Here is a 27,686-nt window from a genome sequence, read left to right as displayed (position 1 = left end):
TCACAATACATAGCATACATGAAGTTAATGTGTTGGCTCTTCAGTTTTTCGGGTCAGTCTGTTCGAACCAACATGCTACCAAACTCATCTGCTACCAGACGCCAGTGCATTATGAAAACGCCAGTGTAAAAACAGTTAAGTATATGTTTTGAATGGCTGAGGAGAAATATTTGAACATTCGTAAACTGATCAAATGTTGCTTCAGGAATGCTACAGAGGTCCTCAGTAAAGACAATTTCATTTCACAAGCTTGCACTTTTTTAAACAAAGCGGTGGTTCGTGAAAAAGCAGGCTACCTGATATAAAGACGTACAGTACTGTATGTGTCTGCTAAACTGTAGTCACAGATAGGAAGGCGTTATGTACTTTGGAGCCCTCAGGGACTCTGGCCCCATGGCTCATCAACTCTTGGATGGTCATCCAGTTGTCCAAGATCTTTTTATTTCGTTTCTTCATCATCTTTTTGTGACTGAGCTCCAAGATATTGATCTCCTTCCTACCCTCTGCTCCACTTGCTGTTCCCTCCTTTAGACATTCAAGGCGGCTCTTTTGCATGAACTCCCTCCTTTTCCTTTGCTCCCTAGCTCGAGCTAAGTGCTGCTTCCTCTCCTCTTTGCTCCAGTAGCGGCCCATCTTCATTTCGCTCATAGCGTCATCATCTGTGGTCATGCCCCCACTCCTCTCCTCTCTAATCCTTAGTGCTCGTTCCCTCAGGATGCGATCACGAGCAGGCCTCCGTGCCACATAGCGTGTACCATCAGCGCGGACTTTAACCTTCCATTCTAGACGGGGTTCCCCAGGTCTTCCACTCCGGTTCATGGGATCTCGACAGACACTGAGGAGACTCAACTGGCTCTGGGAGTACTCTAGAGATGAATGTTGTTGTAGCAGCTGCATGTAGCTCTGCAACACAGAGAAGAAGATTCATGAGTTCAGGTTTGTCAGCGTGTTACTCAAATATATTTTGTTCTCTTCTTACTTATAATGCATACCTGGAGTTGCCTGGATCCTGCTTGGCCTTGATAGGGGGTTGTCTGATATGAAGAACCATAGGGAAACCCACTTCTGGAATCTCTGGTCCTCCCTTTCTTCTCACACCTCTCATCATCTGCAGGCAGGGCAGGGTCCGACTCAGACCGGGATTGGTTGCTCTGATCTGGACTGCTGGAAATAACAGGGCCTGGGTCTGCTGGTCTACAATGACTGGATGTACCCTGGGGCTTGGGGATAGGGATGGGACTCGAAGGCGTGGAAGAGACCAGTCTGAGGTTTTTCTGGTTGGTTATGCTGATGCGTCTCTGCAGAGAGTGGTCCGGAGATCTTTCCATGCCGAGTGGTGTCGACCGTGCACTCTCTGCTGTGTTGTAGGCACTGGAGCTGTCCTTCTCTCGTATCTTATCGCTGTCCGACCTTTCTGGGTGTTCGTGGATGTCGGCTAACCTGCCGTGCCGCTTGTGTCCTTCTTTAGGGCTCCTCCCCGGCGAGCAGGTCATGGGCAGTGAGGGGTCCAGCTGCTGGGTCTGACGGAGCTGATGTGCCTGCATGATGCTCTGGCACTCTAGCTCAATACTGCGCAGCTCCTCATTTAGCATTCTCAACTCCTGTTCCACCCCTCCCTCTCCTCGTAAAGCATCTACACCGTCTTCGTCCCCTCCTCGTGGCTCAGTCAGGCTGCACTCTATGCTGTGTCGAATGGAGTACACCCCACACTCACCCCCATTCCGAATTTGACACTTAAGCTCCAGCAGTTGCTGGAAGCAGTTCTCCAAACCTAAAATACCACCTCCTCCATTGCGAATACTCACTACGTCATCATGACCTTTGCCTTTGGTCAACGTCCTTTGACTCTGAGTTTCCTGTGGCACTGCAGTTCCCCGTTTTGTGTGTGGATGCTCTGCCCTCCATCGATCCCTCAAGCAACGGGCTGGGCTCCTCCTGTGGAGTCTGGCTAGCAGGGGTTGATGCTCCGGACTGTCTGTACTGCGTCCAAACCCGCTGTCTTGATTGTTGGAAGAACAGGTGGCTGTGTCTGTTGTCATGTCTTCTTCAGCTTGAAGCTGGTGTATAAAGAAAGATTAAGACAGTTTTATTTACTTGGAGGAATTTAATGCTGTTTGTGATTTGTTTACACACATATGGTCGAGGTGGTTGATGGGTTTCTAACATATGCGAAGTGATGTGCAGATAAATTAAACATCATTTAAAAAAATTCAGTCATTGAACATAATTATTTGTAAATGATAAATGGCAAAAGTTTGGGAATGATCCATACAGATACATAACTCAAATGTTGCTTCCTGAAGCCCCTCTGCAAATTCTGAGAGAGACATGTTTTGTCTTTCATCTCTTCTGTTTTTACCTCGTCTCCCCTGTCAAACTTATGCTCCTTCTGCTTCCTCCTCTCCTCCAGGATCTCCATCTTCAGCTTCTCCACGAGCTCCTGATGCTCCTCATCAAGCCATGCTTCCTCCTCTAGCTGAAATCACAACGTCTTGTCAGACACCTGTCTCTGTCTGGGTGTGAATGTACAGTGTGTGTGTGTGTGTGTGTGTGTGTGTATGTGTGTGTAGAAGCTCCAAACAATCACACTGACAGTTGGAAGGAAAGGAAAAGGCACTTAGCAGGCAGATGTTGTTATCTGACATGACATGGGTTGTCAAGATAGGGCAAGGAGCCCGTGTAGTTGTGTGTGTGTGTTTACCTGGATTTCTGGTCTTGTCACCAGCAGTATGATGCTCCTTGCCTCTTCACTTGACAACAAGGCAACAGCCTTTTCTCTGTCTTGCACTTCGCAGCCATTTATCTGCACACAAAAGACAAGTGTTTGGAAATTTGTAGGAAGCTCCGACAACCACCCAAGAGAGGACCATCTGTAATTTTATCATCATCATCATCATCATCATCATCATCATCATCATCATCATCATCATCATCATCATCAGTTTAACTGACTTGTAGATGAGAGTAAAAGAAGTACCCATTGTTCCTATTTTTACAAGATACACTTTGTGTGATCCCATACTGACAGCATTTTTCTGCCCATTGTTCTCCCTTCATGACTCCCTTTTTCCTATTGTTGTTCAGATCTCACTGTCTGCCTTCTCCGCCATCACTTCCACCATGCATCTGTAGGAAAGAGCATGGCTAGACTGCTCGCCCCGTAAAGGGAGTCAATTGCGAGTGCATTGTCCAACCTCACAAGAGTCTGCTCTCGCCACACATCCAGACACACAATTAACTGTTCTCTGACAGGTGGCGTTCATCTTTTCTTCACTAGAGTAATGGGGCTGTCAGGGGAAGATAATAGGGCCACGAGTACAGCAGGCCCTGCTCCCCACAATCATTCACACTACTGAGAAACAGAAACGCCACACTGAGAGAACGGAGGTGCATATGGAGGTTAATTAATGTTGCAATATTCTGGTTCAGCTTGCAGGTTGAGATATGGCTTGGTGTTTTATGTGCATCAAACTGTGCTTTAGCATTAGTTTTTCAAAATAAAACAATTATGTTTATATTCAAATCAATGCCAAATAAGCACATTGTCTCCTTAGGTGGTGCTGTAGTGACAGAAAATATTATATTGGTATCAGGTACTTTTCCTACTTGTTCAACATTTTATTGACAGCTTTGACTGAGTTTGCACATCTGTGTTTTGTTTTACATACTTTTCTTTACTGTAATTTGAAAATAAATGCAAACTTCCTTATCAGTTTGTCTTTTGGATAGGTGCATACGATTTTCATAATATAGTGACAAACATGCCAATTAGAGTATGTCAAAAAATATAGGTCATGCACACCATTTTATATTTAAGAAACTGACTATATGCTTTAAAGCCATTTGCTAGTCTTTGCAATGCACTTTTCATACAGGAAAAACACGAACAAAAAACAACAGCAACAGCCAATCAGGAGAAAAGCAACAAGAGGCACAAGGTGTTTTCAGTGAACTCGCTAACTGAATGAGGTCAGGGCTCTGAGGATATCAGCAGTAAATAGAGAAAAAGCTCAAACAGGACACAGGAAAAGCTCTGTTTGAAAAGAAGCAGTAACATAAATATAAGTATAATTAGCTACTCTATATGTTTTAAGAATGAAAGTCCCTCAGGACTTAGTGCAGAAGAAACAAAAAGCAAGTAACGGACAACTGCTTGTTAAGTCTTAATGAGGGACTGTTCAGCTTGGTTACACACACCTGGTGCCACTTCTTGGCAAGCCTGGAGTGAAGTGTGCAAACTTTTCCACTTTGATAATCCTGTGTTTCAGTGGGAAAACAATGGGCTCCGAAACTACGTTGCACATCATTCATTGCAGTCTGGCTAAAGATAAATATTAGTGTTGTTTTATGATGCATGCACACAGCAATCATAGTAGTCTCCATGCACACCCAGTTGTCTGATATATTTACTGTAAGCAGCTATGTGGCTTCTTTTAAAGACGACTGTTTTTCACAGTTCTTTACACTGTAGGTGTTTTCACTGAGACAGGGTTAAGACTGAGACAGAAAGCAGTGCTAGAAATGATATAGTGCCTGCGACTAAGGACTTTAATTTCCTCAGTAAAACGAGGTGATTAAATATACATGTGCTTGTCCAGACAGGAAACACCAGCAGCTTGGATATTCTCAAAAAAAAAAACTAAGCATAAAGAGAAACACCTGAATAAGGGATTTTTTTGGCACATTAGTTCATAATTAAACGTGGTGAGAGACTTCACCTGGTGAGAGAAGAAGCTACACACCTGTAGAATACGATCTCCTTCCTTGATGCGCCCGTCTCTTGCTGCTATACTGTTTGGCTCCACCTGCACAAAAGAACATTCAAATCAGTGGTGACAGATGGCGTCTGCGTAGCCGTGCACTCTCAGGAAACACCGACAACCTTGTATTTTTTCACGAGATAGTTTTTTCCTTGGTGCTGACACTGGTTAAGTGATTCACATTTATCCTGAGTTTAGGAGCTGTTCACTGACACTGATTGAGGGAATGTGTAGGTCCTTGACACCGTATGACAGAACAGAGGTGCCACACAGAAGGCTTTGTGCTTGAAAAAGAGAGAGAGAGAGAGTAAGGAGAACACTAAACAATGCAAGTGTTTATGCCTCAGACATCACACTGTTCTATAGCTGAATTAATCAACACCTCATATTTTTCAAAATGCCTCCCAGTGGATGTGCACATAGGCATACAACAACACTACAAGCTCTCTACAGGCATTTGGTAAACTTTGTTCTGCTTGCATTCAAAATCAAGCACAGCAACATGGAACTGGAGAAAAAGTCACACTGGTGCAATCCATACATACATTTTAATGAGAAAATTAGCATTTGTATCCTCTTATCAAACGTACAAAAATAGATTCTGTTGGTGGGAGACTTGTCATCGTATATCAGTAGGTGCTGGTGTTTGTGGTTGTGCAAGAAAACGGGCGAGGAACAAGAAGAACAGGAAGAGTTCACAGATTTATGTGAGACGGAAAGGAACTAAATCTATTGCAGGTCTTTGTAATTCTGCCATTTATATCCTTTTGGCTGCATCCTAATCCTCACAGCAGCTCATACTGTACTTTTCACATCCTCGCCTTTTGTGTTCATAATGGGATTGAAACTGCACCTGCAGTCAGGCTAAGCAGTTCCCTAATTCAGTTTGTAGTGCTTAAAGCCCTTATAATTCCACCATTCATTCAGGTTTGTCTCAATAAGTGAAATAATTTGTTTTCATTTTGCGAGAGGAAGTCTTTTTTTTTTTTTTCCAAACCACAAATCCTCTGAATTTTAAAAAGATCTCTGTAATATGTTCCCTCTTTGTTGTGTGTGTGTGTGTGTGTGTGTGTGTGCGTGTGTGTGTATTTGGTATTCAGGCGGAGTATAATAAATAGGAGAATGTGTTATTTAAAGTGCTGTGGTGGGGAAAGAAGGCTGTCACTCAGAGCTAATTAAAGCCTTCAATTAAAACATGTCAAAGGAGGAGGACTGAGAATGGCAGGAGGGGAATCGCATTTCAAACCTCACTTCCTCTTTGGCCACGCGTGGCTCGGTCGCAGTTGATATTTGACTGGCAAACATTTTCTCTCCTTCCGCTTTAATTTCAGTTCGACTTGCTCTTTGCTTCAATATGTGCAGATGAGAATTCAAATGGGATTTTATTCCATCGTTTAATGGCTTCCTGCTCCAAAGGAAACTCATGGAGAGGGCCCCAGTTTGAATTAATGTGCAGCCTTCTCGCTACCAGACCTGATCACAAAGCATTTTTCTACATCTTACAATGAATATCTGTGTGGAAAGGAAACAGTTAAATGTGATTAAAAAAAAAACTATTTCTCTGTCTCTACCTGGCTCACGTAGATGGCGGTGTCTTCCTCATCGTCTGTTCTGTAGCACAGCGTAAGACCAAGCTTCTCCTGGCTGTTCTGCCGACACAGCTCCACCTCCTGTTTCACAAAGACACAACAATAATCCTGTTGCAACCTAAGTTTCTCCCACATGGACTTTAGAATATATTTGTATTGCAGCTGACTTTATTTTTTCATAGAATCACACGGTAATAGCCCCAGCATGTACACTGTGCATCAATGAAATGAAAGCCTGAAAGCATCACACTTAACCCAGCATGTGGCAACATGCTATAGTGGCTATAGTGTTGGTATTTTGTTGGCTGGTCCCCTCCCATGGGGCATTTCTCGAAATTCTGCCCATCACAGTACTGGCTCCTTTTGATCTCTGCTATGTACAAAGGTAATCACATAAAAGTGAACACTGGGGATAATCTTTATTAACCCCATGCTGCCAAATTCATTTTGTCACTGTGAAGTTGTGAAAGGAGGGGTGTGGGAGAGAGCATGGGTAAAAGGGAAATATTTGTGGGTAAGATAATAATTAAACCCCGGCTCCCCCCTTTTTTCTATCATGGGAAACCACGATAGCAGAGATTGACAGGGGAAGCAATTAATTTATGTGGCTTTTAACCCCTTGTGAAGACAGCATGACCTTCAAAGGTTAGGGGGTGTTCATAATATTGCAACACAACTCACTGGTCTTAACATCCTGTGCTCCTCACCAGTTCAAGTACAAACCCCGACAGTAACATAGGAGTGAAATGGAACAGCCCCAACATCCTACTGTCAGTGCACATTGGGTTTGACTGGATTACAAGAGTCATTTATGACCGTGTGAAGCTCACTCTTCTGCAGATGTTTGTTGTCTCTACAAATTGTAGAGAAATGATCATAATCATAATCATAATCTGGATCATAATCTGTCTGTGGAGTATACACCCAGCAATGATGTCTAGAGTGTTTTTATGATGAAGTCGTTCTTAATTTCCAGTACGTTTCTAATGTACGAGACATGAAGACAAAAGGCGGCATCTTGTCTTTTACAATCACATTAAACATCTGCTGGTAACATGTTAGTCTAATGCGCAGTTAACAGTTCATGATTCATTCAAAAAAAAAAAAAAGAAAATTATTGCTAAGTGTAATTTGCACTGGCTCATTGTTTCCACATTGCAGATGATTAAATCTTCAGCTGACGCTATTTTTTTCACAGTCTTTAAGACATAGTGGCAATAATTCAGTAACTCTTGCAAATGGATGTCAATAAGAAGCATTCCACTAATAATAAGCTGATTTTTCAGCATCTTTGATTCAGTTTTTTTGTGCACCTCAGTGCTTTTTGGTCTATGTCACTCAATTTAATAATACATTATGGAATATGGACTAACTATTTGCTAGTGTCAGGGTTGCAGTCTGGTGACAAGATACCTCTGATGATGTCATTGAGGTTATTTTGTGTGATTAATGACTTCTAGAAAACCAGCATTATGACTGTAGAGCACCAGCTCTAGAACTTATACAAGTGCTTTTGGCTACTTGGCATTATTACAGTATGGTAGAATAGTCAGGGGGAGCAGGAGTATTACACTCTGACAGCAGGAATACCCATGTGGACAATCAGTCCGAAGCAAAGTCAAACCTGTCAGTCAGACGTAACATTCCTGGGAATGGCATCCCCATTATGTTTCATCCAAGAGGAAAGTCATTCATGTTTCAGTTAGATGCACATGGATGGACTGAGGTAAGTGAGGACAGCTGATTTGCTGTGTGTATGTGTGGTAGGTGGGGTGGCGAGCAGTGGGTGTGGGTTGATACTAGGGCTATTACAACACTCAAGCTCTTCACCCCTTACTCCCCCTCTTCCAACCCACACAGGAGACTCTTCCATACAGATGATGCTGTAAGGTAAGGCCACAGCTGGCAGCAGAGGAATCCTAATGACCCACAGTGAAGTTTGCTGGACCAGGAAGTGCCTATTAAACCAGGGAGCGCGTCTGACAGTGGCAAATGTTACCCGTCACTGTCACCTAGCATGATGTCCAGGTCCACCATCTGTCAGTTACAATGGTCACACCTGACTGTGTGGCTGATGAATGTCAATATGCAGCAGAGGACTGCAAAGTAATAATAATAATAATAATAATAATAATAATAATAATAATAATAATAATAATAGTAGATGTATATATTCTTATTATATATTAATCATCATCTAGCTTTTACATTAAGATGTCACCAATGTCAGCTTTAGGTTTTGTTTTTTTTTCGCCAACATACTGAATTCACAATTTCAGTTCAGCTCAAGTTGACTGTCAAAGGAACACAAATATTTCTGAAGGACAGTGCATGATGAAAGAGAAACTAACCGCCTCTGAGTGGAGCACACTGGTAATTCAACATGGAGGCCTTTCAGAGAGGGATTTTCTTTTGGTGCAATTATATGAAGAATGGCCTTCCGTCTTAAACCCGGGGACTGTGCAATGCTACACAGAACAATCTGAAGAGAGTACGCTTTCCCGAGGCTCAGCCAATTTTCCTGTGTCGTTGTGGTGGGCAATTTTATTTTTTTTGTATTGTTGTGGGAGCTGGGAGCAGCATACGTCTGGGATAGCCTTTGATTATCTCCTGGGATTGTGTATTACTGACACAAAGGTGGCCTCATGTCCCACTCCATCAGTGGAGAATTTTAGTCTGTTCAATTTAGCTACAGTAGATTGCAAATAAATCTTCAGCCCTCTGAGCATTTCTGATTCTAATTTGCTTTATGTCTATCTTGGTTTTCATATGAGTTTGATACAGGTTTGATTATTCATTGGAAAACTGATTAGCTGTGTCTGTCACATTACCATTCAATAGAAGATGTCACTGTTAGCATTCATTAAAAGACAGCAATAGGAGAGCACCATAGTCGAGACTCCAGCTTCTCATGACTGTAAATCCGATCCACTAATTCAAGGCAATCATCAGATTTTCATGTGGTTATTATTGAAAAACAAGAATTGTATCCTGGCTGTGAAGAATATTCATACCACATTTCACACCAATCTGGCTAATAGAAGAGATACTGTCTGTTGCTCTTAACCAAAGTCATGGGCAAAATATGTTGTGCTGTCCCAGGATGAGTACAGCACGGCACATTTGTAAATCAAAAAGTGAAGAGTGATGCAAAACTGTACCTCGTATTCATACTCTTCTGTCCTCTCTACCTCTGCTGGAGTGTTAGACAGGTACTCTGGACATTCATAAAACTCGTGCTCCATGGTGTGGATGGAATGACAGCTGGAGAGGAAAAAAACAAACCAAAAGAACAAAAGAAGCATAAAATACTTTAATCGAAATTTATATCATTTTGTGTATATGATGTATTTTTTAATGATTATTTTTCATTTAGCAACTGAAACTGAACAAGCAATGTAATCATCGACCATTCCCCCCAATGACCTCTGTAAAGTGTCACCATGATAGCTGCTTCTCCATAATCACTGACCAAGACCGGCAGATTTTATTTGGACAAATTGATTCATTCGCCACCAAGCAAAGCCCTACACATAGCCACAGATTGGACGTAGTATCAGAAGGCCTTCTCTATCAGCCCACTGGCTTTTAATCGCCCAGCAAAAACTCCCATTAAAGAAAATGGATGTAGCACACAGAAGCAATTATTGCTTGCGGGTTTGGCGCTGCATAATGATATCACAGGGACAAAGTACTGGGCCATGTTGGGGGTTTCCACACTATGATAAAACTGGTTAATAACAATAGCATGAACAATGAAAGGAGAACAACAGAGCAGCCGCTTGATGTCTTCAGGTTAATTTCAGGTGGAATATTAGATCTACCCAGTTACCTTTCAGTGGATTTTTAAAGGCTAAAACTGTGTGTAGAGGCTACAATTATACAGTAAGTGTTTGTCCTCACCTGTCAGACAAAAGGAAGGGACAGATGTCAGGCACTGGTGGGGTAGCAGGCCGAAGCTTGGCCAGTGCCATGATGTGCTCAAAAGGTGATGTCTGTTTGTGTGCACACGTCTGCCACACATACATCCTGAGGCGCGCCGCTGTGGTTATGTGCAACAGCAGCCGTAGCCCTGGTGGGAGTACGACGCAGAACCTGCACAACAATGGGGTCTCGTCTGATGGCCTCCACCACGGCTTCTTCATGGTCGACCTTGGAGAAGTCGCGCCCGTTCACCTGGAGGAATGTAAGAGCAAAGAGTCACTTTACTCTGCGGTCTGAACCTCCCCTGGGAAATAACCCCACTAATCACATGATGTCTTCAATTATACTTTTGGGAAGAATGCAAATCATACTAATAACTCCAATAATCCCTAAAACAAGACAAGTATCTTGTCTTCGAAAATTAGAGGCACGTGAGTGGAAAGTTCAAGGAGACCTTACACACATATTAAAGATCAAAGCACCTTATTTAAACCCTGATTTAACCCGGGATGATTGGCAGTCGTGTGTGCTCCTTTCAGCAACAACCTGTTTTACATTCACACCTGGGAGCCTCACGATACCTCAGACTGTCTCGACAGTTGGCCGCAGAATAGTTTCCAGTAAAGCAACTACCAGTTAAGTGCTTTCATAAAGGGCACTTTGGCAGTAATTCTTGATAGAGGGAGCACATTACATGTTCTCTTGCTTTTTTTATCTACACAATACATTTTCCCACCAGGTTCAGACATTTTAAGTGCTGACCAGCCATTCATAAATGTGCTGCTCTAACCTTCAGGCTACTGCCAAATTTTTAGAGACTATATAATGCACCACATTTTCTGAAGGAGGAAACACAGCATGCCTTAATGGGCTCATTTATACTCCAGTCTTCAATATTTCTCCCATATTCTTTTTCAAATCTAACTCAAATGCATTATTTACCTTGCATTCCTACTGTTAAGTACATTAATAACGCCTTATTTAGGCAAATGAGCAGCAAAGTGTGGAGGAGCAGAGGCAGACACACCTCGCTCCGTTGGGAACACCATTTTTAGAAAGCAGCACCTACTTAATTTGCAAGTTTGGAAAAGGTTTTACCACAGGGGGATTAATTGACAATAGGTGTGTAAGACATCACACTGACAGCTGTCAATGGTGAAAACACGTGCAGCTATGGATTTGTTCCATCTCCAGCACTTTCTCAAAGTTCATTTTAAGTCTGTCATACACTAATTGATTGTTTACATTGATTTTTGGATGTCTAAGAGTGTCAAATTGTTTGTCAAGAGCTTCAAATATGGAAGCAGATAAGCATCATTATAGAAATGCAGAGAGCTGTATTTGGATGTGTTTCTTATACATTTTAGTCTGGGGTGTTTAATAGCAGTAAAAATGATATGTTAATGGCAGTATAGTTGTCTTTTTGTAATTCTGGCTTTAGCGTACTGCACATTACCACTGGATGTGTGGTAATAGACAAGTCTTTCTATTTGTACACACCTCAAACTGCCATCTACAGCTATTATGGCAATGCACTAATGGCAGCATCAAACACGTGCCCTCACTTATGAAAGTCTTCTGCTACATAACAGATCTCCTCTGCACACATTAGCCCCATTAACCATCCCAATCTTTGCATCTCTGAAAAAGTGTTGAGAAAGTTCCACAACATTTTGAAGTTGTAATGAGGTCCAGATGGAGACATTAATCTCCAATCAGAGGGAAGGCACTAAAAGGCAGGAAGTGACTGTGCAGGTACACCTGCCAGTATGTTTACCTGCTGCTGCTCCCCTATTCATTCTGCCTGTTGATGAGCTAACTGGGGCCTGATTAATAGCCAGCAGATGTGACAAAGACTGAGGATAATGGCTGAGAATGCACAGGTTTTATGTGTGTGTGTAGATGTTTGTGTGCATTACACATTTGGTACATCATATATACTGAATTTACATACCATTAGGGATAGTTAAACCACAAATGAGGTGATAAAGGGGAGCTGGCAAGTAAGAGAAGGCTATTAAACCTTGGAGATAACAGAACAGCACCAAAAGGTTTGAAATTAAGATCATACATATATTTCTATTCAATGTCTGCATTAAACCTAGTCATAGCAATTCCTTATCAGTCATATTTCATTTCCATGAGATATCCTCCATCTTTAAGGTTTCTATGATTGTTGGATTTTCTTTCCTCATGTGGTTTACTGGTTAATTTAGTTAGGTCATGGGCATCCTTATGAGTGTGCGAGTTGGAAAGGTGCAGGTACATTCACAAGTGTAAGACGTGCTGAGATGTGTACGTGTGCGGATTGAACCTATATAAAACAGTAATTCCATTTTGATTACAAGCTTCCTTTCACATTACTCAACTGCGCTTCTCTGACCAAACTGACAAGCAATATCAACTCATTACATCATGCGATATAACCAATGAAAGCTGCACGGGAACACTAAAAATAGTCGGAGTTCACAGGGATCCACGGGGACACTTGTAATGAACCGACAATCTAGTGTAGCTTCCATATACCTCTCAAGTTAAAGGTTACTATTGCCAATAAAAATGTTTCCCATAGCCCCAAACCAAAGCTTCTTGTCTGTCCAGACACCTAAAGGTCAAAGTTCAAAGTGGTGTGCTACAGTTCGAGTGAACTAAATATATTGTAGCTTATCTGTGTGTTTTCTCTTTGCGTGCTCAGATAGAGCAGTGTGTACATGCCATTGATCAGCAGCCTTTACTAAAAATGTCATCTGCTATCACTCCACTGCATGTGTTGGTTATTAGATTGTTTTTGCTCTTTGTGTTTGTGTATTTTTGTTTTGTTTTATTTATATATTTGCAAGGACCAAAACAAAAATTATTAGGCAGAAAGCAATGGTTACAAATACAACTTACTACAAATTAGAGAAAAGAGGGTTATAATTCTAACACAGTTTGATTGATTTTAGAAATATTAAAGAATTAAAATGACTTCACACTGACTTTTAAGGTCACACAGGAAACAGTGTGTCTCAGTTTTAATCTATTAATGCAACAATTTGTTCCCTGTGATGCACCAATTACACACATCGTTTACTATGAGGGGTTACCAGCAGACCAATCACGGCCCTGCCAAGACTTACAATATGCTCAATAGAAGGCTGAAGGCTTCAAATGTGCCACAGGATTTTATCAGATGGCCTCTAAGATGGTTTAATGTTGTTTCCACTTTTGAATAGAAACGGGAGTGATAAGAAAAGCCCCGAGATAAGCTTTAAGTGTTTGTTTGTGTGTGTATTTGTGTGTGTGTGTATTTGTGTGTGTGTGTGTGTGTGCACGCTGTACATATGAATGGGTGTGTTTGCTGCGCAGAGATAAGAGTGTGATGGAAACCATTCAACCTCACAGCTACATCTGACAGATGTGGTGTGATTGTAAGCAAATGGAAGCACATACACGCGCAGGCACAGTTTGAACATTACATCAGCTCCCGGCAGAATTAAAACAGCTCTACAATGTCGTTTCTTTTTTGCATTTAACATGTTTGACTGAATAAAACCAGTACCTCTCAGTGAATTGACTAACAATAGACCACGAAACAATAAGCTGCCAAGGAAAGACCCACTGCCTATTCAATATCAACATCACCTGCCCCTGTGGAGACAGTGCTCAACATCACCACAGAGCTTTTCTCCACAATCCCACGGATCATGATTTTTGTGAACTTCAGCTCAATACAAGTAAGATTGTTTTTATATTCATGGAAATTGGCGTACTGTGAGGAAGCAGGTGGCACATTCTAGTAATCTGCCAAATCTCATTTCACCTCCTCCTTTAGCTGTATTGAGATGATTCGAGGGACCACTCTCACGTGGCGAGGGCTCACTGTCATAAATGTCTCATTTCAATAATAAAAGTCTCTGACACGCAATATCACCCTAGTGCAGCAAAGGCAAAGGAGATGATGGTTTCATAAATTTGAGTGGCAGGCTGTGCAACTGGTGGCCCATGCTCGGTCAGCTGAATCACATTGACCCTTGCCTTGTGCAGGATGAGAATACCATGATGCTACTGATGCATATGTGACACCCAAGCGAAATAGAACAAGAGGAGATTGAAATAAACTTTTTTCCATTCTTTGTTTTCAAACTCAGTTTTAGCAGATGGCACTTTTTTAACATTACTTAATAGCTATTAACTGATTAGCAAAGGGCCAATTAGAGGTCTGTTAGCATATCCCCTTCATTATAGGAATTAGACTAACTTCTTCTTTTTTTAAAATTACAGAATTTCTTACCAACTTTCACGACCCCTACATATCTGTAACAAAACATATCAGAAAGTTTTCTTATTTCACAATATAAGTGCCCTGAAGTCAGTAAAACAGCCTCAAATCCCATATTATCTCTCACTTACTGTACAATTACATCACCGGCCCTTCAAAGGAATCCTATTATATGTAACATGTGACTCAGAGTGGCGAAAATGTATAATTCACTACAATTATAGCCAATTTTGAGCTCTGTGTGATGGCTCTCTGGAGAAAATGACTGCTGTTATGGTGTGATATGATTCATTTTGATTCACAGTATGTTTAGCCAGAAAAGATTTATGGGATATGTAAGTCCTGTCTTAGCAGTACGTTTCAGCGCTGTGGAAGCTGACCAGAGGAACCACGCTGTGTGCTAGTGCTGACGGCTGTAAATGAACTCAGTGGTGGAAGTGGAAGATGTAGGCTGCACAACTTCAAAAGCTTTACTCAAGTTGAAGTATGTACAAACACAATGATTAACATGATACTTAATGCAAAGGTACAAGTACTCTAATATTTCATGCCTTTTATAATACAAGGCAGAATTGCCAATTTCCTAATTAATTAAAATAGAGGCTAAAGTTGACTTGATGAACAAAAACAGCACAGCCAGTCAGATCAGATCAGCACTGCCAGCATAGCCAGTGTGTAAATGTAAACTAGTAACCAAAGCTGTAAAATAAATATAGTGCAGTAAAAGTAACAGAAAATGGTAGTACCTCATAAGTGTATGTAGGCACAGTACTTCAGCAAATGTACCCAGTTACTTAATGCACCTGCTCAAGGGCACTGTTCCACTTCTAAAGTGAAACCTTGACTGAAAAAAAGCCCTGACTAATGTGCATTATTGGCTTGTCGTATTAATTTAAATTGCACTGACTTGGCTTTAACAAAGGAAAGTAGTCCATTTTAACATTTAGCGTCTTCCATTAACTGGAAATGGACTGCAGGAGAGGAGAATTGTGAGGAACAGAGAGAGTCCATCAGTACCTCGTTCCATACAGATTTTAGTCAGACTGCTAAATTTTGACCTCAGGTAGCTGCAAATTATCCTTCTAACTGTGCCATTTTCCTACTATTTTAAAAGCTTAACTTATACATAAGAAAAACCCTGACTCAAGTTTAAAACTACACGAGGAGCCGGTGAGGTTTCACCTCCGTTTTGCATCTTTTAGCCAGGCTTGTTCATCTTTTCCAATCAGCAACTGTTCACCAAGCATTGTAATGCTCTGCTGTTTTACATTTCTGCATCGCACCAATTAATCAAAGTGACAAGGTATTTAATGAGAGGCAATTAGAGTGTTAACCGAAATGCAAATCAGACGTAGAGAGACTATTGGAGAGACGGAGCGAGAGATGTGTGTTCAGCTGGCAGGGATGGTGGTTGCTCGGGGTGTGTGTATATGTGTCAGTTTATGAGTGTGTGTGTGATAAGCTGTGGCCACAGGTTCAAGGAGATTCTGCTCACTGCTCTTGTTAGACCCTTATTCGCAGGATTGAGTTCAGCTCTTCCCCGCCTGTGTTTATGCGCTCGTCTGCACCCGTGATTGCGTCTACGTCCACGCCTGTGAGTGTGTGCACAAGTTGTAATGAGTGTCCTTCACAGTTTTTTTCATAGACATGGGCTCCTGGAACAGGAAAAAGCAACCAATTAGTTCCGCATGGGGAAAACCGCATGACAACATGAAACGTGGATTAAAAAGCTGTTGTCGGGACGGGTGTTAAACGGCCTACTAAGGTCAATCCCTTCTCCACCACACTGTATCTGTGTGCAATAGATTAGACTGCGTTTCCTCTAGGAATCGCTCTTTACAATGCTGGCTCGCTTTAACTGTTAGATCATAGCTACACAGGGAGGAATTAAAAGTTAAAAAATGTATGAACTTCTCGCTGAAGTGTAAAGCACGCTTTAAATGGTCTCACAGCAACAGCTGTGGCCAGTGCCTCTGTTCAGTAATACCTCAGCTAAAAAGGAACAGGCTGGTGGACCGTCCTTCAACTAGTTATCCCGCATTCAAGCCCCTCAACATGAAGCATCTGCATTGGTGAAGTGTCCTTCAGCAAGATTGACTCTGCTGTGCTGCATCTGATCATACGCTGTCAGCCTGTGGACGGCTAAAACAGTAACACAGGATTTTCTTACATCTCTCAAAATCTTTTTTTGCCATTGCAACAAAACATTTCATATATTTAATAGTTTTATTTTTATTGTTTTTGGTGGATGCGTTTCCTAATTCTTTTTACATTCTGCACATTGTTGGCACAACAAAGTGAATTATTACTTGGTCTCCAGGTGTTTTTTTTTTTCTCTTTTTGCCTGTCACTGCATATCAACCCATTTCATTTCAATTCAGTGGCTAAAAAATACTGAATATTGCCAAAGCACTCTAAAGCAGACACAACATTGCTTGCAGTGTCTGTCTTTTGTGTGTGTGTTTTCTCCTCTGTCGCTCTCCACATGTCTATCATTCCCCCACCCTGGCACAACAGCAGCAACAGAAACGCACATGCAGACATCAGAGACTGTAGACTTGTGACTGTCATTCCAAGCAGCCATTTCTGATGTAAGTGGGGGGAAATCAAAGGTTATCATCTGTCAGCGAGTGAGCGCATTAAGAACCATCTCATTTCCGGCTCTTTGTACCACTTCTACATGCAAGGCGGGCTTCCTTTCAATTAGACCTCATGAATACAGATACCTCCTTGTGGTGTAGCCTTGGAATAAAATAACTTGTCTTGTCTGCTTTTAGGAATTAAAACATGATTATTTTCCTCTTTAGGGCAACCTCAACAATGTTATGTGCTAGCAACACAACCTCCTACTGTATCAGCACTGGTTAGTTCCTATCAAAACACTCAGATTGTGTGCTTCACAATCTTTTTAACACCTACTGTAACCTGACAGTATTCCCTCATAAGATGACTAATGCCTTCTGCCCGGTGGGCTCGTACATCACAGCAGAAGGCCTACATGTCTGTGTTTAACTAATACGCTCTGTGTCCTCAAGAAGTCAAAGATGGCACGGTTTATGACAAACTGCATCAACAAGACATTCATTATCCCCAACATCCTAGCAACCAAATCACAATTACCGCAATCCACGAGTGAGCATCCAGCCCCGCTGCCACGCTCTTATTCCTTGCACACCATGCATAAATTAGCCTTCTTTTGTCACATTGGGGGGCTGGCGGCTTGAGAATTAGCTCAGTTTGTTTTGCTCGTGATGAGACAGGGTGCAGATGAAGCTTGATGACTGCAAAACTTCTTGACTGACAAACCAATAGAAGACACTTTCATTTCTTTGTGTGTGTGTGTGTGTGTGCATTTTGTAAATATGAGTGTGTGTATGCCTAGGAATTACAATGTTTTTGTGTGTACATTTATACTTGTGTGTGTGCATTCATGCAGATAGTTGTCTTGACTGACTAATGTACTTGGCTTACGCTGTACCAGGACTCTATTGTTGCACTGTGTCCTCCCCGCAGTCGTTAGATTGCCATTAATCTCTCCTCTGCCATTAAAACAACAGCCAGTGAGCTGGGCTCAACAATAGAGTGGCCCTTCCTCCAAACCCTTGACACATACTAACAATGAGTTTGAATTAGGCTCTTGGGGGTCACCGATTAGACCCACATAATTTATCCAGACGGCTGAGTTCACAAAGAGGTTATGATTCTTCTCTATATAGAAAAGCACAACAACACATGTATATTTCGCATGTCAATTAATATCATACTTGAGAAAAAGCCTGGTCATGTTTTATATATTTCAACAAATTGCATTTAATATGCATTATTCCACTGCAGAAAACATTCCCCACCAAATGCAAGACTTTTTTTTCTATTTGAGTAAAAACGTGTGTCTAGCTGTTTTGCGCCTTTTATAAAATTAAACTGTACAGTATTAGTGAGTCACTTTTTAAAATGCTTAAGTCTAAGTTAGACAAAAACGTGAGTTTGTTTATTTCGGTCTTCAGCTCGTTCAACCCACTCTCTCTCTCTCTGTGCTGCCCTTGCTTTCATTGTTCGGAGTCTAAGCAACGGCAGCACTGTGGGTAAACCATACAGACACACTAGCAGGGGTTTAATAGTGTCATGAAAGTGACACCACACGCAAACACCAGTAAAGAGACAGAAGGCTGACAGAGCCTGGGTAAACTCTGACTGCACATATCAGTGGGAAATTAACATAACCTCTCATTGCTTGAGAATTTCTGTTTACACATAATTATGGAGCAGAAAACCACCAAAATCCTAATCTTCTTTTTTTTTTTTTTTGTCTTAAAACTATGTCATGTTTCTAGAGTAACTATTATATTAAAGCAGATCTAAACTCATTTGGAGTTATTCTAAAGTAGTTTCACCGCAAACGTAAGAGTATAGCTTACATTTAGGAAGGAGACGTCCTAATTGAACGCTCCCTTGCTATGAATCTTTATTATTCACATGAGCCCAGATTTCATTCAAGGCAAAAAGAGCTGGCTCCGGCTGCAGGCGCCTAATTAGCAAAACACGCGAAAGCACGGAAAATGAAAACATTTTACTGGAGAGCAGGAAAATAAAAGATTTATGTGCAGCTTTTTGCATAAAATTAAGTCTTTTTTTTTTTCAAGAAAACTAGAGTGTGAACTTAACATTTACCCTCCTTCCACCAAACCTTAGCCTTTTATCATTTTAAAGTGATGCATGTTTATGCGCACTAGAAGCACCTAAGTCATTAGCATTATTCATAACACGAAGCTTCCTCGGTCTTCCCTTTGGTGGAAAGAAAAACGACTTCACACTCCACTAACTGAGAGAGGGAGAGGATTTCTGCATTGAAAAATGCCTTCATTCAAAAGCATGGCTGGGTAGTTAAGTGAAAGACACACTCCGGTGCGATTTACCCCTCATTTGACCCGTCTCAATCACGACTTCGACTGTATTCACTATTTCAGGCAGCTGAGTGTATTGTAAGTCTGGAATATGAGTGAGTAAATGGCTAATCACATCCGACCACCAACACACTGTAGTATCAGTCAGTCGATGATTAGTGGCTGTGTTCAGGCCATTTTTGAATTGTATCACAGGTCGACTCATTAAATCAGAACATTGTTTCTCAAAATGGGTCACAGACCTCACTGAGTGTGAGTTTCCGTGTAACAAAGGTGTAAAGCATGTTGAAGTAATGACGATACACTAATAATACAATGGATGCACTTAGAAAGATTAGACTTTTTAACGCATCTCATCTTTTTGTGTTTTGCAGTTTCTGCTACCATCAGTTAACTTTAGTTTCTTCTAACCAACTCTTATTTCACCATACAACACCCAAAGCTACATTTTCCCCTGTATCCAAAACAAGTATGACAGACTCATCCAGACTTCGGTGAAAGGTCAGCTTACCTGCTTGTTCTGAAACAAGAAACTGTTTCACAAAGAGTTTTTTTTTTTCCTCTTGCAAATGCAGCTTTCTCCTTTCACCTAGATACATAGCGTAATCAAACAACAATAGACTGTTTTTGGGGCTTCTTAGTACCTCAGTATCATTGGATGGTTTCAAAATGTAATACAACTGCACGACAGGAGACACAATCTCATACACTTCCTCAAACCAGCAGCAGTAACAAAGACCCACACTGCTTTGGCCTCTCTCCATCCAGTGGGCACTTCCCCTGTCAACACGAGGCTTATGGTTACACCCCACACTAAATGTAATCATCCCCCCCCTACTATGCAGATGGTTTAGTGTTATTCTATCTGTAACTGGAAGCAACGCCAGACTCTGAGTGAGCCTAATGATTCCTTAACCAGTGATGGTTAAGTGGGAATTCAACACGAGTGCACTGCTGTAACCTAATCTCCCTTTAGACCACCTAGACCTAGGATCCACCCTGTGGGCTCAAAACACACTTCACAATGACACAACAACAGTCTGTTTGCATTTTCAAGCAGCCTAATTAGGACACATGCTGTATGTAAAAACTGTTCAGCTTTGACAGTATGCTGTGGAGTGGATGTCACGGTGGCTCTCAGAGAAAAGCACCATCACTGACATCAGCAACTCGCTGTAAATGTTCTGTTACACCCCGTGATGTGCATGATGGAGAAGGTCTTGGCAAAGAGAACAAAAGCATGGAATAAAGTCAAGGATTTCATTTTAGAGTATAACTGACATTTCGTCTCAGATGAGAATTGCGTCTTCACTGCCAAAGAATCCATCTAAAGATCTGACTGAGAGAAATATTATGCTAATTTGAAGAATTTTTTAGCAGTTTTATGTCTGAAGTTCTGGCATTTTCCCCGTGAAACAACTAAATATCTGGGGGATTTTTTGTGTGTGCATATTTTGTGTGTATGTGAACATTTTTGTAGCGCTATGTTGCAGCAAATGCCTGCAACGTATCCCTAACAGGTCCAGATGGTTTGCCATCACATCTGTCTAACCTGACAAAACATAGCCTGCAGCGTGTGGCCATAAGGTGTATTATTGGGTTATTCTGGCACAAGGTTGACTTCAAACTATATAACAGTCATGAGCTGACAGCACACACACACGCACATACACACTGTAACCAGAAAAATTAGTATTTCTCTCTGCCGCACATGAAGGGCAGCCTCCCTCTGTGACTTCCATCACTATCTTTTTCTTTCCAGGGTCTTTCTGATGCATAGGGAAAATCCATGGCACCTATGATCACAGTGTTCTGCCAAAGTGTATTAATGAGTGGGATAGACAGACAATGACAAACAGGCAGCTGTGGCTGGGTTTTCTCTATCGTTCTGTATTCAGTTATATTTGTATGGTCTTAAACCATAAACACTGTAAAGTGCCTTGAAATGACTGACCTCGTCTTTTGGAGAGGATGAGGTTGAGAAGGAAAATACTGGGATTTAAATGACTTTTTGATGCAGACAACTTGTTTTTCTTGGTCCCCTTTTGCTCTACTAATGCTTTATCTCCTCATTATCTCACACCTCATTTTCTCCTCCTTTACCTTGTCACTTCTCTTTCATCCTTCTCCACCCCCACCCTTCTCATTCCCCCTTTTTCTCTCTTTTCTTCCTCATATCATCTTGGCCAGGCCACTTGGCTGATCGGAGAGTATGGTAATCAGCTAGGGGCTGATAACGACTGATAAGTCCTCTTGTTGGGGGCTAAGAGTCTGAATGTCATTATACACAGTCATAAAAAAGGAAAACACACCACAAACCTGATGAATGGATGGACCTTGTGTGAATATTTCCCTCTGTGTGGTACATGGATAGACAGCATGAGCAAATAGACATATCTACCTCTTAACATTGCTGCGTAGCTGTGTGTATATTATGTGTGCATGTGTTGTCTTGTGTGCAGGGGAGCCGGGGAGTGTCACTCAGGCCACAAAAAGGGCTTTCATTGTGGGCTTATCAGAGCCAACGCAGGGGGACATTGTTGGCTGGTCGAGCAAAACCCCTCTCCACACTGAAACCTGTCTTCCCCTGACTTTGTGATCCCCCCACCTTGCAAAGTGGTGAGTGTGTGTGTGTGTGTGTGAGAGAGAGAGAGAGAGAGAGAGAGAGAGAGAGAGAGATTATCAAAAATAAAATTCTCATCAAAAATACGTCACCGTCTTCAGTTATGTCTCGTCAACAATTTGGTTCCTGTTATGTACCTGATGCTGAATAATCAGCCATTTCTTGTTTTGCCTTTTTGGCTGGCGACCAAAAGACGTGCTACCCGTGGTGTCGGTGACAAGGCCATATGCACCTCTAAATCATGTGGTATTATCACCCTGCTGTGCTTCAACGAGCAACTATAACCATGATGGAAGACACCAGATGATCTGTGTTCAACAGAGTTCATTTCCATAATGCTAGATTAACATTTTTAGGGGGGAAGTAGATTATCTTCCTTTTACTGTTTACTGTTTCATGGCACCACTTAAACACATTTATTTGCAGTAATAGAACTGTAGCGTTCGTATTTTAGATTTATTGAAAAATTCAATAAATCTGAGAGCTCAGAAGAGTCTTGTTGCTGCAATGCTTTCATTGTGTAGTTTGATATGCAAAAGTGTGTGTATAGATGTGTATGAAAGAAACATGGTAAAGAGGAATTAAAGCCACAGATGAAAAGGTCAGACCTACTGACTCACACCGACAGGTAAACATGTGGGTCTGAAAAATGCAAGGAACAATGTGAAGGTAACTCATTCAATACCTATGGTCAACTCTAAAATCTCATCAGAGAGAAGGAGACAGAAAAAAGAACACTGTTCAGGACCAGAGTAATCCCTTCATCCCCTGTAGGTCTCCTGTAGCACATGCTAAGGCCCCGAGACATTGCTCAGACGCTGTGTGGGAGCAGAAGATTGTATTCATCATGAATCTCAGACCTCTCTGTGGCCTCGGGGTTTACAAGAATGTTTATCTATAGTAGCATGTTAACTCCATTTAGTTGATTGTTTCTATTTTCCCTTCTCTCCACTGGTCAAGAAAAAGCTCAGAGGGCTTAGGCCAATGTAAATGACTCCACCAGCATATTTCACATCCCTATCTGGATGAAGTCACGGACCAGGTCTGAGGTGGCCATATGGAGGTGACGGCTGTGTGGGTCTGACCACAGCTTCCCCTGCTCTCTGCGGCACTCCCCCGGACACCATAGGTGGTGGCGGGATGAAGGGGTGTCTGTCTAGCCCCTGCCATGCTGTCTAACAGGCTGGACATGTGGCACAGCATCTGTCTCCGGAGGAAAGGCCCACGCCAAAGATCAGCCCGGTTTACAACCATACACATCAACATATGTGTAAGGGAAAACAGGTGCAAAGCTAATTTAAAGGTAATATCCTTTTGCTAATGCAGAGGCAGTTACAGACCAGCACATGACTAAACTGCATGTTTGTAATTACATTTTCATTAATTTGAAATTCTTCCATTGAGACCAAACACTGGTCTATTACTACTGCTAGATTCAGAGGAAGACAACGCAGTGTTGTTGAATATAGGTTGTTTAAGGTTATAGTATGGTGCGATACAATAGTGCTGACCTTTGTACAATTTAACAAAAACACACAAGGTCCTATGAGACTTTGAAAGCCAGAGGCTGTGGGACAATTGAACACAGCCACAAGCAAACTCTGGAATTGCTACAGCCTGGATGAAGCCCTGTGGTCACACACACACACACGTTTGCAGAGATACACACACAAAATCACGAACGAAAGTTCGAATGTAAATGGTCTGACGAGAGTCATAAATCTCTCTGGTGGCTGCAGGGCAGTTGGGGTTGGACAACCAGCGTAGCTGTCAGAATAGTGCAGCTGTGTGAACAGAGATAGCCACTGTGTTGTAGGAGACACCGGAGCACAGCTGCAGGCTGAAAACTGAAATTGGCCTCTAAAAAAGCTAGGTTGCTCCTTCAAAATAAATGATGCTGAAAATGTCTGTTCCAAACGCTACGTGACCATTTTTGGGAGGATAATTATTAACACTGAAGTCCAGAATAGCAGAAATCCATCTTGTAGAAGTGATATTGTTTCATCCACATAGGAGAAATTTAACATGTTTTAAAAGAAACCACCCTACGGCATGGTCACACCAGAAAACAGCAGCTCCGAAATTAATCTGCACAACTAAGCAAAACAGCTCTAGAAGGTTGTAGTATGCATAGATGTAGAATACTCACAGGACTAGTTGATGATATTACTACAGTATTTAAGTGTAGGGTCCCTGTACTCCTATGCACTAACTCTTAATCACTTCTGTCAGAGAATGACAACATCAAACTCTCCTTTGCAAATGCATTGGTGCTCTAACAAAAAAACACTTTGGTCTGGACATATATCAACACAAGGAAGTGAGAGAAATACAACACCAGGGCATATATGTACAAATGAGAAAGATCCACTTCAGTCCAGTGCCATTAGGCACCTGTTCCTGAGCTGCCTTAACTACGACACAGTATGAGCATCCTTTAGTTTTCCACCGGTATAATGAGCAGGTGGAGTCCTATTGTGTGGCACTGTTGGAAGTATAACAGAACAAAAATACATTTAGAATCTGTAGTGTTGTGTGTGTGTGTGCCAAAGTAAAATGAGAGAGGGGAGAAACAGAGAGGGAAAGCAGGACTAATGAAGGTTATAGAGAAGTGGAAAGAATGAGAAAGGAAGGAGGGGAAACAATTCTGGGATGATACAAGGGAAAAAAGGCAGGGATTGTTGCAAAGTCTCTCTGGATTTTAATAATCCCATCAGCCTTGAGTTTTGGGACAAAGTCACACTGACACACTTAACTGCCTGGTGAGCTCTCTTTCTTTCTCTTTCTCGCTGTCTTTCACATTGGTAGAACTGTAGGTGTCTGCCGACTGTCACGCGCACAACACAGAGCGTTTCACAGCAATAAGTGGGTGTGCTTTCTCTCTCTCTCTCTCTCTCTTACACACAAACACATATAGTCTTGGACATCTACCACAATGCCAGACAGTGTTAATTCTAGCCACAATACACCTGCTGTTATTGCCTGAGCTACATGAATGCATATGTGAAGATAAACCACTAAATGCCTGCAGTAAGGAGTGTGCATGCAAATGTATTAATTCAAATCATATTCACTTTATTGTTAATTGAGAACAAGTGTAGCTGGAGCTTATACCACTCTCTATATGTAATTGAAGCATTAGAAATATTAATAATCCATTAACCTCAACAATACAAGACAGGATCTAGGACCTCCCTGAGTTTCACTTTAATTGACAGGGCTAATTTTCTAGTGCTCCAGTCATTCATCCAACACTGACGTTCATCATTTCATTAAGGAGAGTTGCAGCACGCAACACTGGATGATGTATTTCTTATATTTTAATAAGGCCATAACAAGTGAACAAGCTGCCATTGACGCGCTTTAGATAATATTACATGGCAGGATGTTTAACATTATAAAACTAACATGAAGAATTCAGCAGTCTTGCTCATTGTCATTGTGCCATATCCAGTTTCCCTGATGCACATAACTGTGTAAGATACTAAATGATGAATGAATTCCTGGCTGCTGCCGGCCTGACGTTCGCTTGTGCTGTACCCAACAGAGAAAACCAAAAGCCTGAGTTTTACCACAATTGGCTCCACGCATAACCATATCACTGGTGCGCAGGCAATGAAGCTGCACTTCAACCTTCAATCTTAACATGCTCATCTTTCTCCTTACTTGAATTTAAACACCTGAACTGTGATAAAATCTCACACTGTTATCCAAAAAGAACAAAAATATCATTTTGTACTGTGATATTTTGGACATATAAAAATCATATGCTATATTAATGGCCTTGGGGGAATTGATGTTGCACTGCTACCCCAATACATTCACACTTTCTGACACTTGCTATCTAATCAACACATTCCAGCCAAGCCCAGTAAAGATGACAAGTTTTCCATTGACAGCATTTTACCACTCGTAATGACAAAATGATCGTTTGTGGTGGTCATAATAGCAGCTCATGGCTTAATGACTTAAATATGTCTTGTATGTCATGTCTCACGCAACTCATTCAACACACGCACAAATAGAACTTGACAGGAACCATGTAAGAATCAGTCCTGAATGGTCAGAATAATAAAAAACAGGGCCACTTTGGACAAACAACAGAAAACAGCAGAACACATTCGCTGCTTGTTCTTTGAACTGTGCTGCTTCTAGACAATCACAGGCAGAGGAGATGTAATGAATTCCCCCGGAGCCAGAGCGGGAAGAAGAGCTGAACTTGTTCTCACATCTCCTGCGACTGAGAGAAATAACTAGCTCCAGTCACTTTGATGGAGAAGGGAATACACACATGCACACACACACACACACACACACACACACACACACTGGCTCTCTGCCTGGCTGCTTGGAAGTAACTCATTTTTCTACATTTCTCTCATGTACCTCTGCCGTTTATCTCCATGGTTTCCCACTCAACCTGTCTCCTTTCTTGCTCTTTCTTGCATTTACTTTGACTTTGCTCAGTTCTTTTCTTCTTCTTCATCTGCCTCAGCTTCGCCATAATTACTGGAGGGAAATCCAATAGTTCACTCCTGCCATCATCACCATTGCCTCTGTTGTCATTATGTTTTCCATAGTGATGATGCCCACCATAAACTGCACCATGCCCCTCTCCTCATCTCTCTCTGTCTCACTTACCTGTGCAATCTCATACAGCAGTTTGTAGTGCTCCTCTCGTTTCTGCAAGGTGCACAAATTGCAGCCCATTCTAGTTGTCAGGGAAACAATGTTGAGTGCCCGCTGGAGTGTGTGTGCTGTCTGCGCTGCGTATGAGCTCTCCCCGGGGCGAAACACACTCGGGCTCCTCTTCCTCGGCTCCCCCACACCTCTCTCTCATCCGTGTATCCTCAGAGATCCCCTCTGTCGCTTCGAGCACAACACACACGTGTTTTAGTTCACTCTTCAGGCTGTGGATGCAGTTCATTCAGTGTGTGTTTGTAGGGAGTGTATCAGTGGTGAGATGAGTGAAAGCAGCTGGCTCCTTTTTTCCCTCCTGCTTGTCTCTCCTTGCCTTAATTCTTCCTTGCATGCCTTCATCCACTCTCCACTTTCCACTATCTTTCCTCCACCACCTCCTCTCTCAGTGTGAGCACACACTAGTACATGCACACACTTTTACTACATGGAGACACACCTCCTCCTGTGGCAGACTGCCTACACATGCCCGGTCCTACTTCAGCTCATTAATAGAAAGCAGCCTCATTGGCTGTTTAAAGGAAAGGGCTGGGAGAGAAGGGAGGGAGCTTGTCTTATATTGGGCAGATTCAGTATCTGAACATCAGTCTTATTGTGCGCAGGTACAGTGAAGGATGTGCAGCTTATGTGTTTATCTGACAGATTATGGTTTGTGCTCAGAAGTGCATCTGTTTGTTGCCTGTGTGCACGTTCCACCATCATGCAAAAAATCCAACACTACATTTCACTGCTAAAAAACAAAATTCAATACAAAACAACAGGAGTTAAAATGCAGTCTGCTCAGTTAATCATGTTACTGGAAAGGTTATTTGTCAGTGCGCACACTTGATAGCTGGATTCAGCTGAAATCAATCTCATTTGGATTCAATCAGATAGTCTTTTGCACTCAGTACAATAGTTGGAAGAGTGGTTTTCAGCGGCTGCCATAGA

General features: G+C 41.9%; 1 protein-coding gene across 1 annotated transcript; it reads right to left on the bottom strand.

Moving 5' to 3' along the window:
- Positions 1 to 330: 330 nt before the first annotated feature.
- On the bottom strand, positions 331 to 26,768 carry pdzrn4 (PDZ domain containing ring finger 4). Its single transcript, XM_026363281.1, is given in 10 exon segments — positions 331 to 903; positions 993 to 2,057; positions 2,360 to 2,476; positions 2,702 to 2,803; positions 4,743 to 4,805; positions 6,332 to 6,430; positions 9,511 to 9,613; positions 10,253 to 10,335; positions 10,337 to 10,525; positions 26,700 to 26,768. Coding segments are annotated over 10 exon segments (2,463 nt in total).
- Between the last annotated feature and the right edge of the window lie 918 nt (positions 26,769 to 27,686).

The sequence above is a fragment of the Anabas testudineus genome, chromosome 23 (assembly GCF_900324465.2).
Source record: "Anabas testudineus chromosome 23, fAnaTes1.2, whole genome shotgun sequence".
NCBI classification, from domain to species: Eukaryota; Metazoa; Chordata; class Actinopteri; order Anabantiformes; family Anabantidae; genus Anabas; species Anabas testudineus.
The sequence above is the reverse complement of the archived record's forward strand: the minus strand, read 5'-3'. Positions and strand labels throughout refer to the sequence as shown.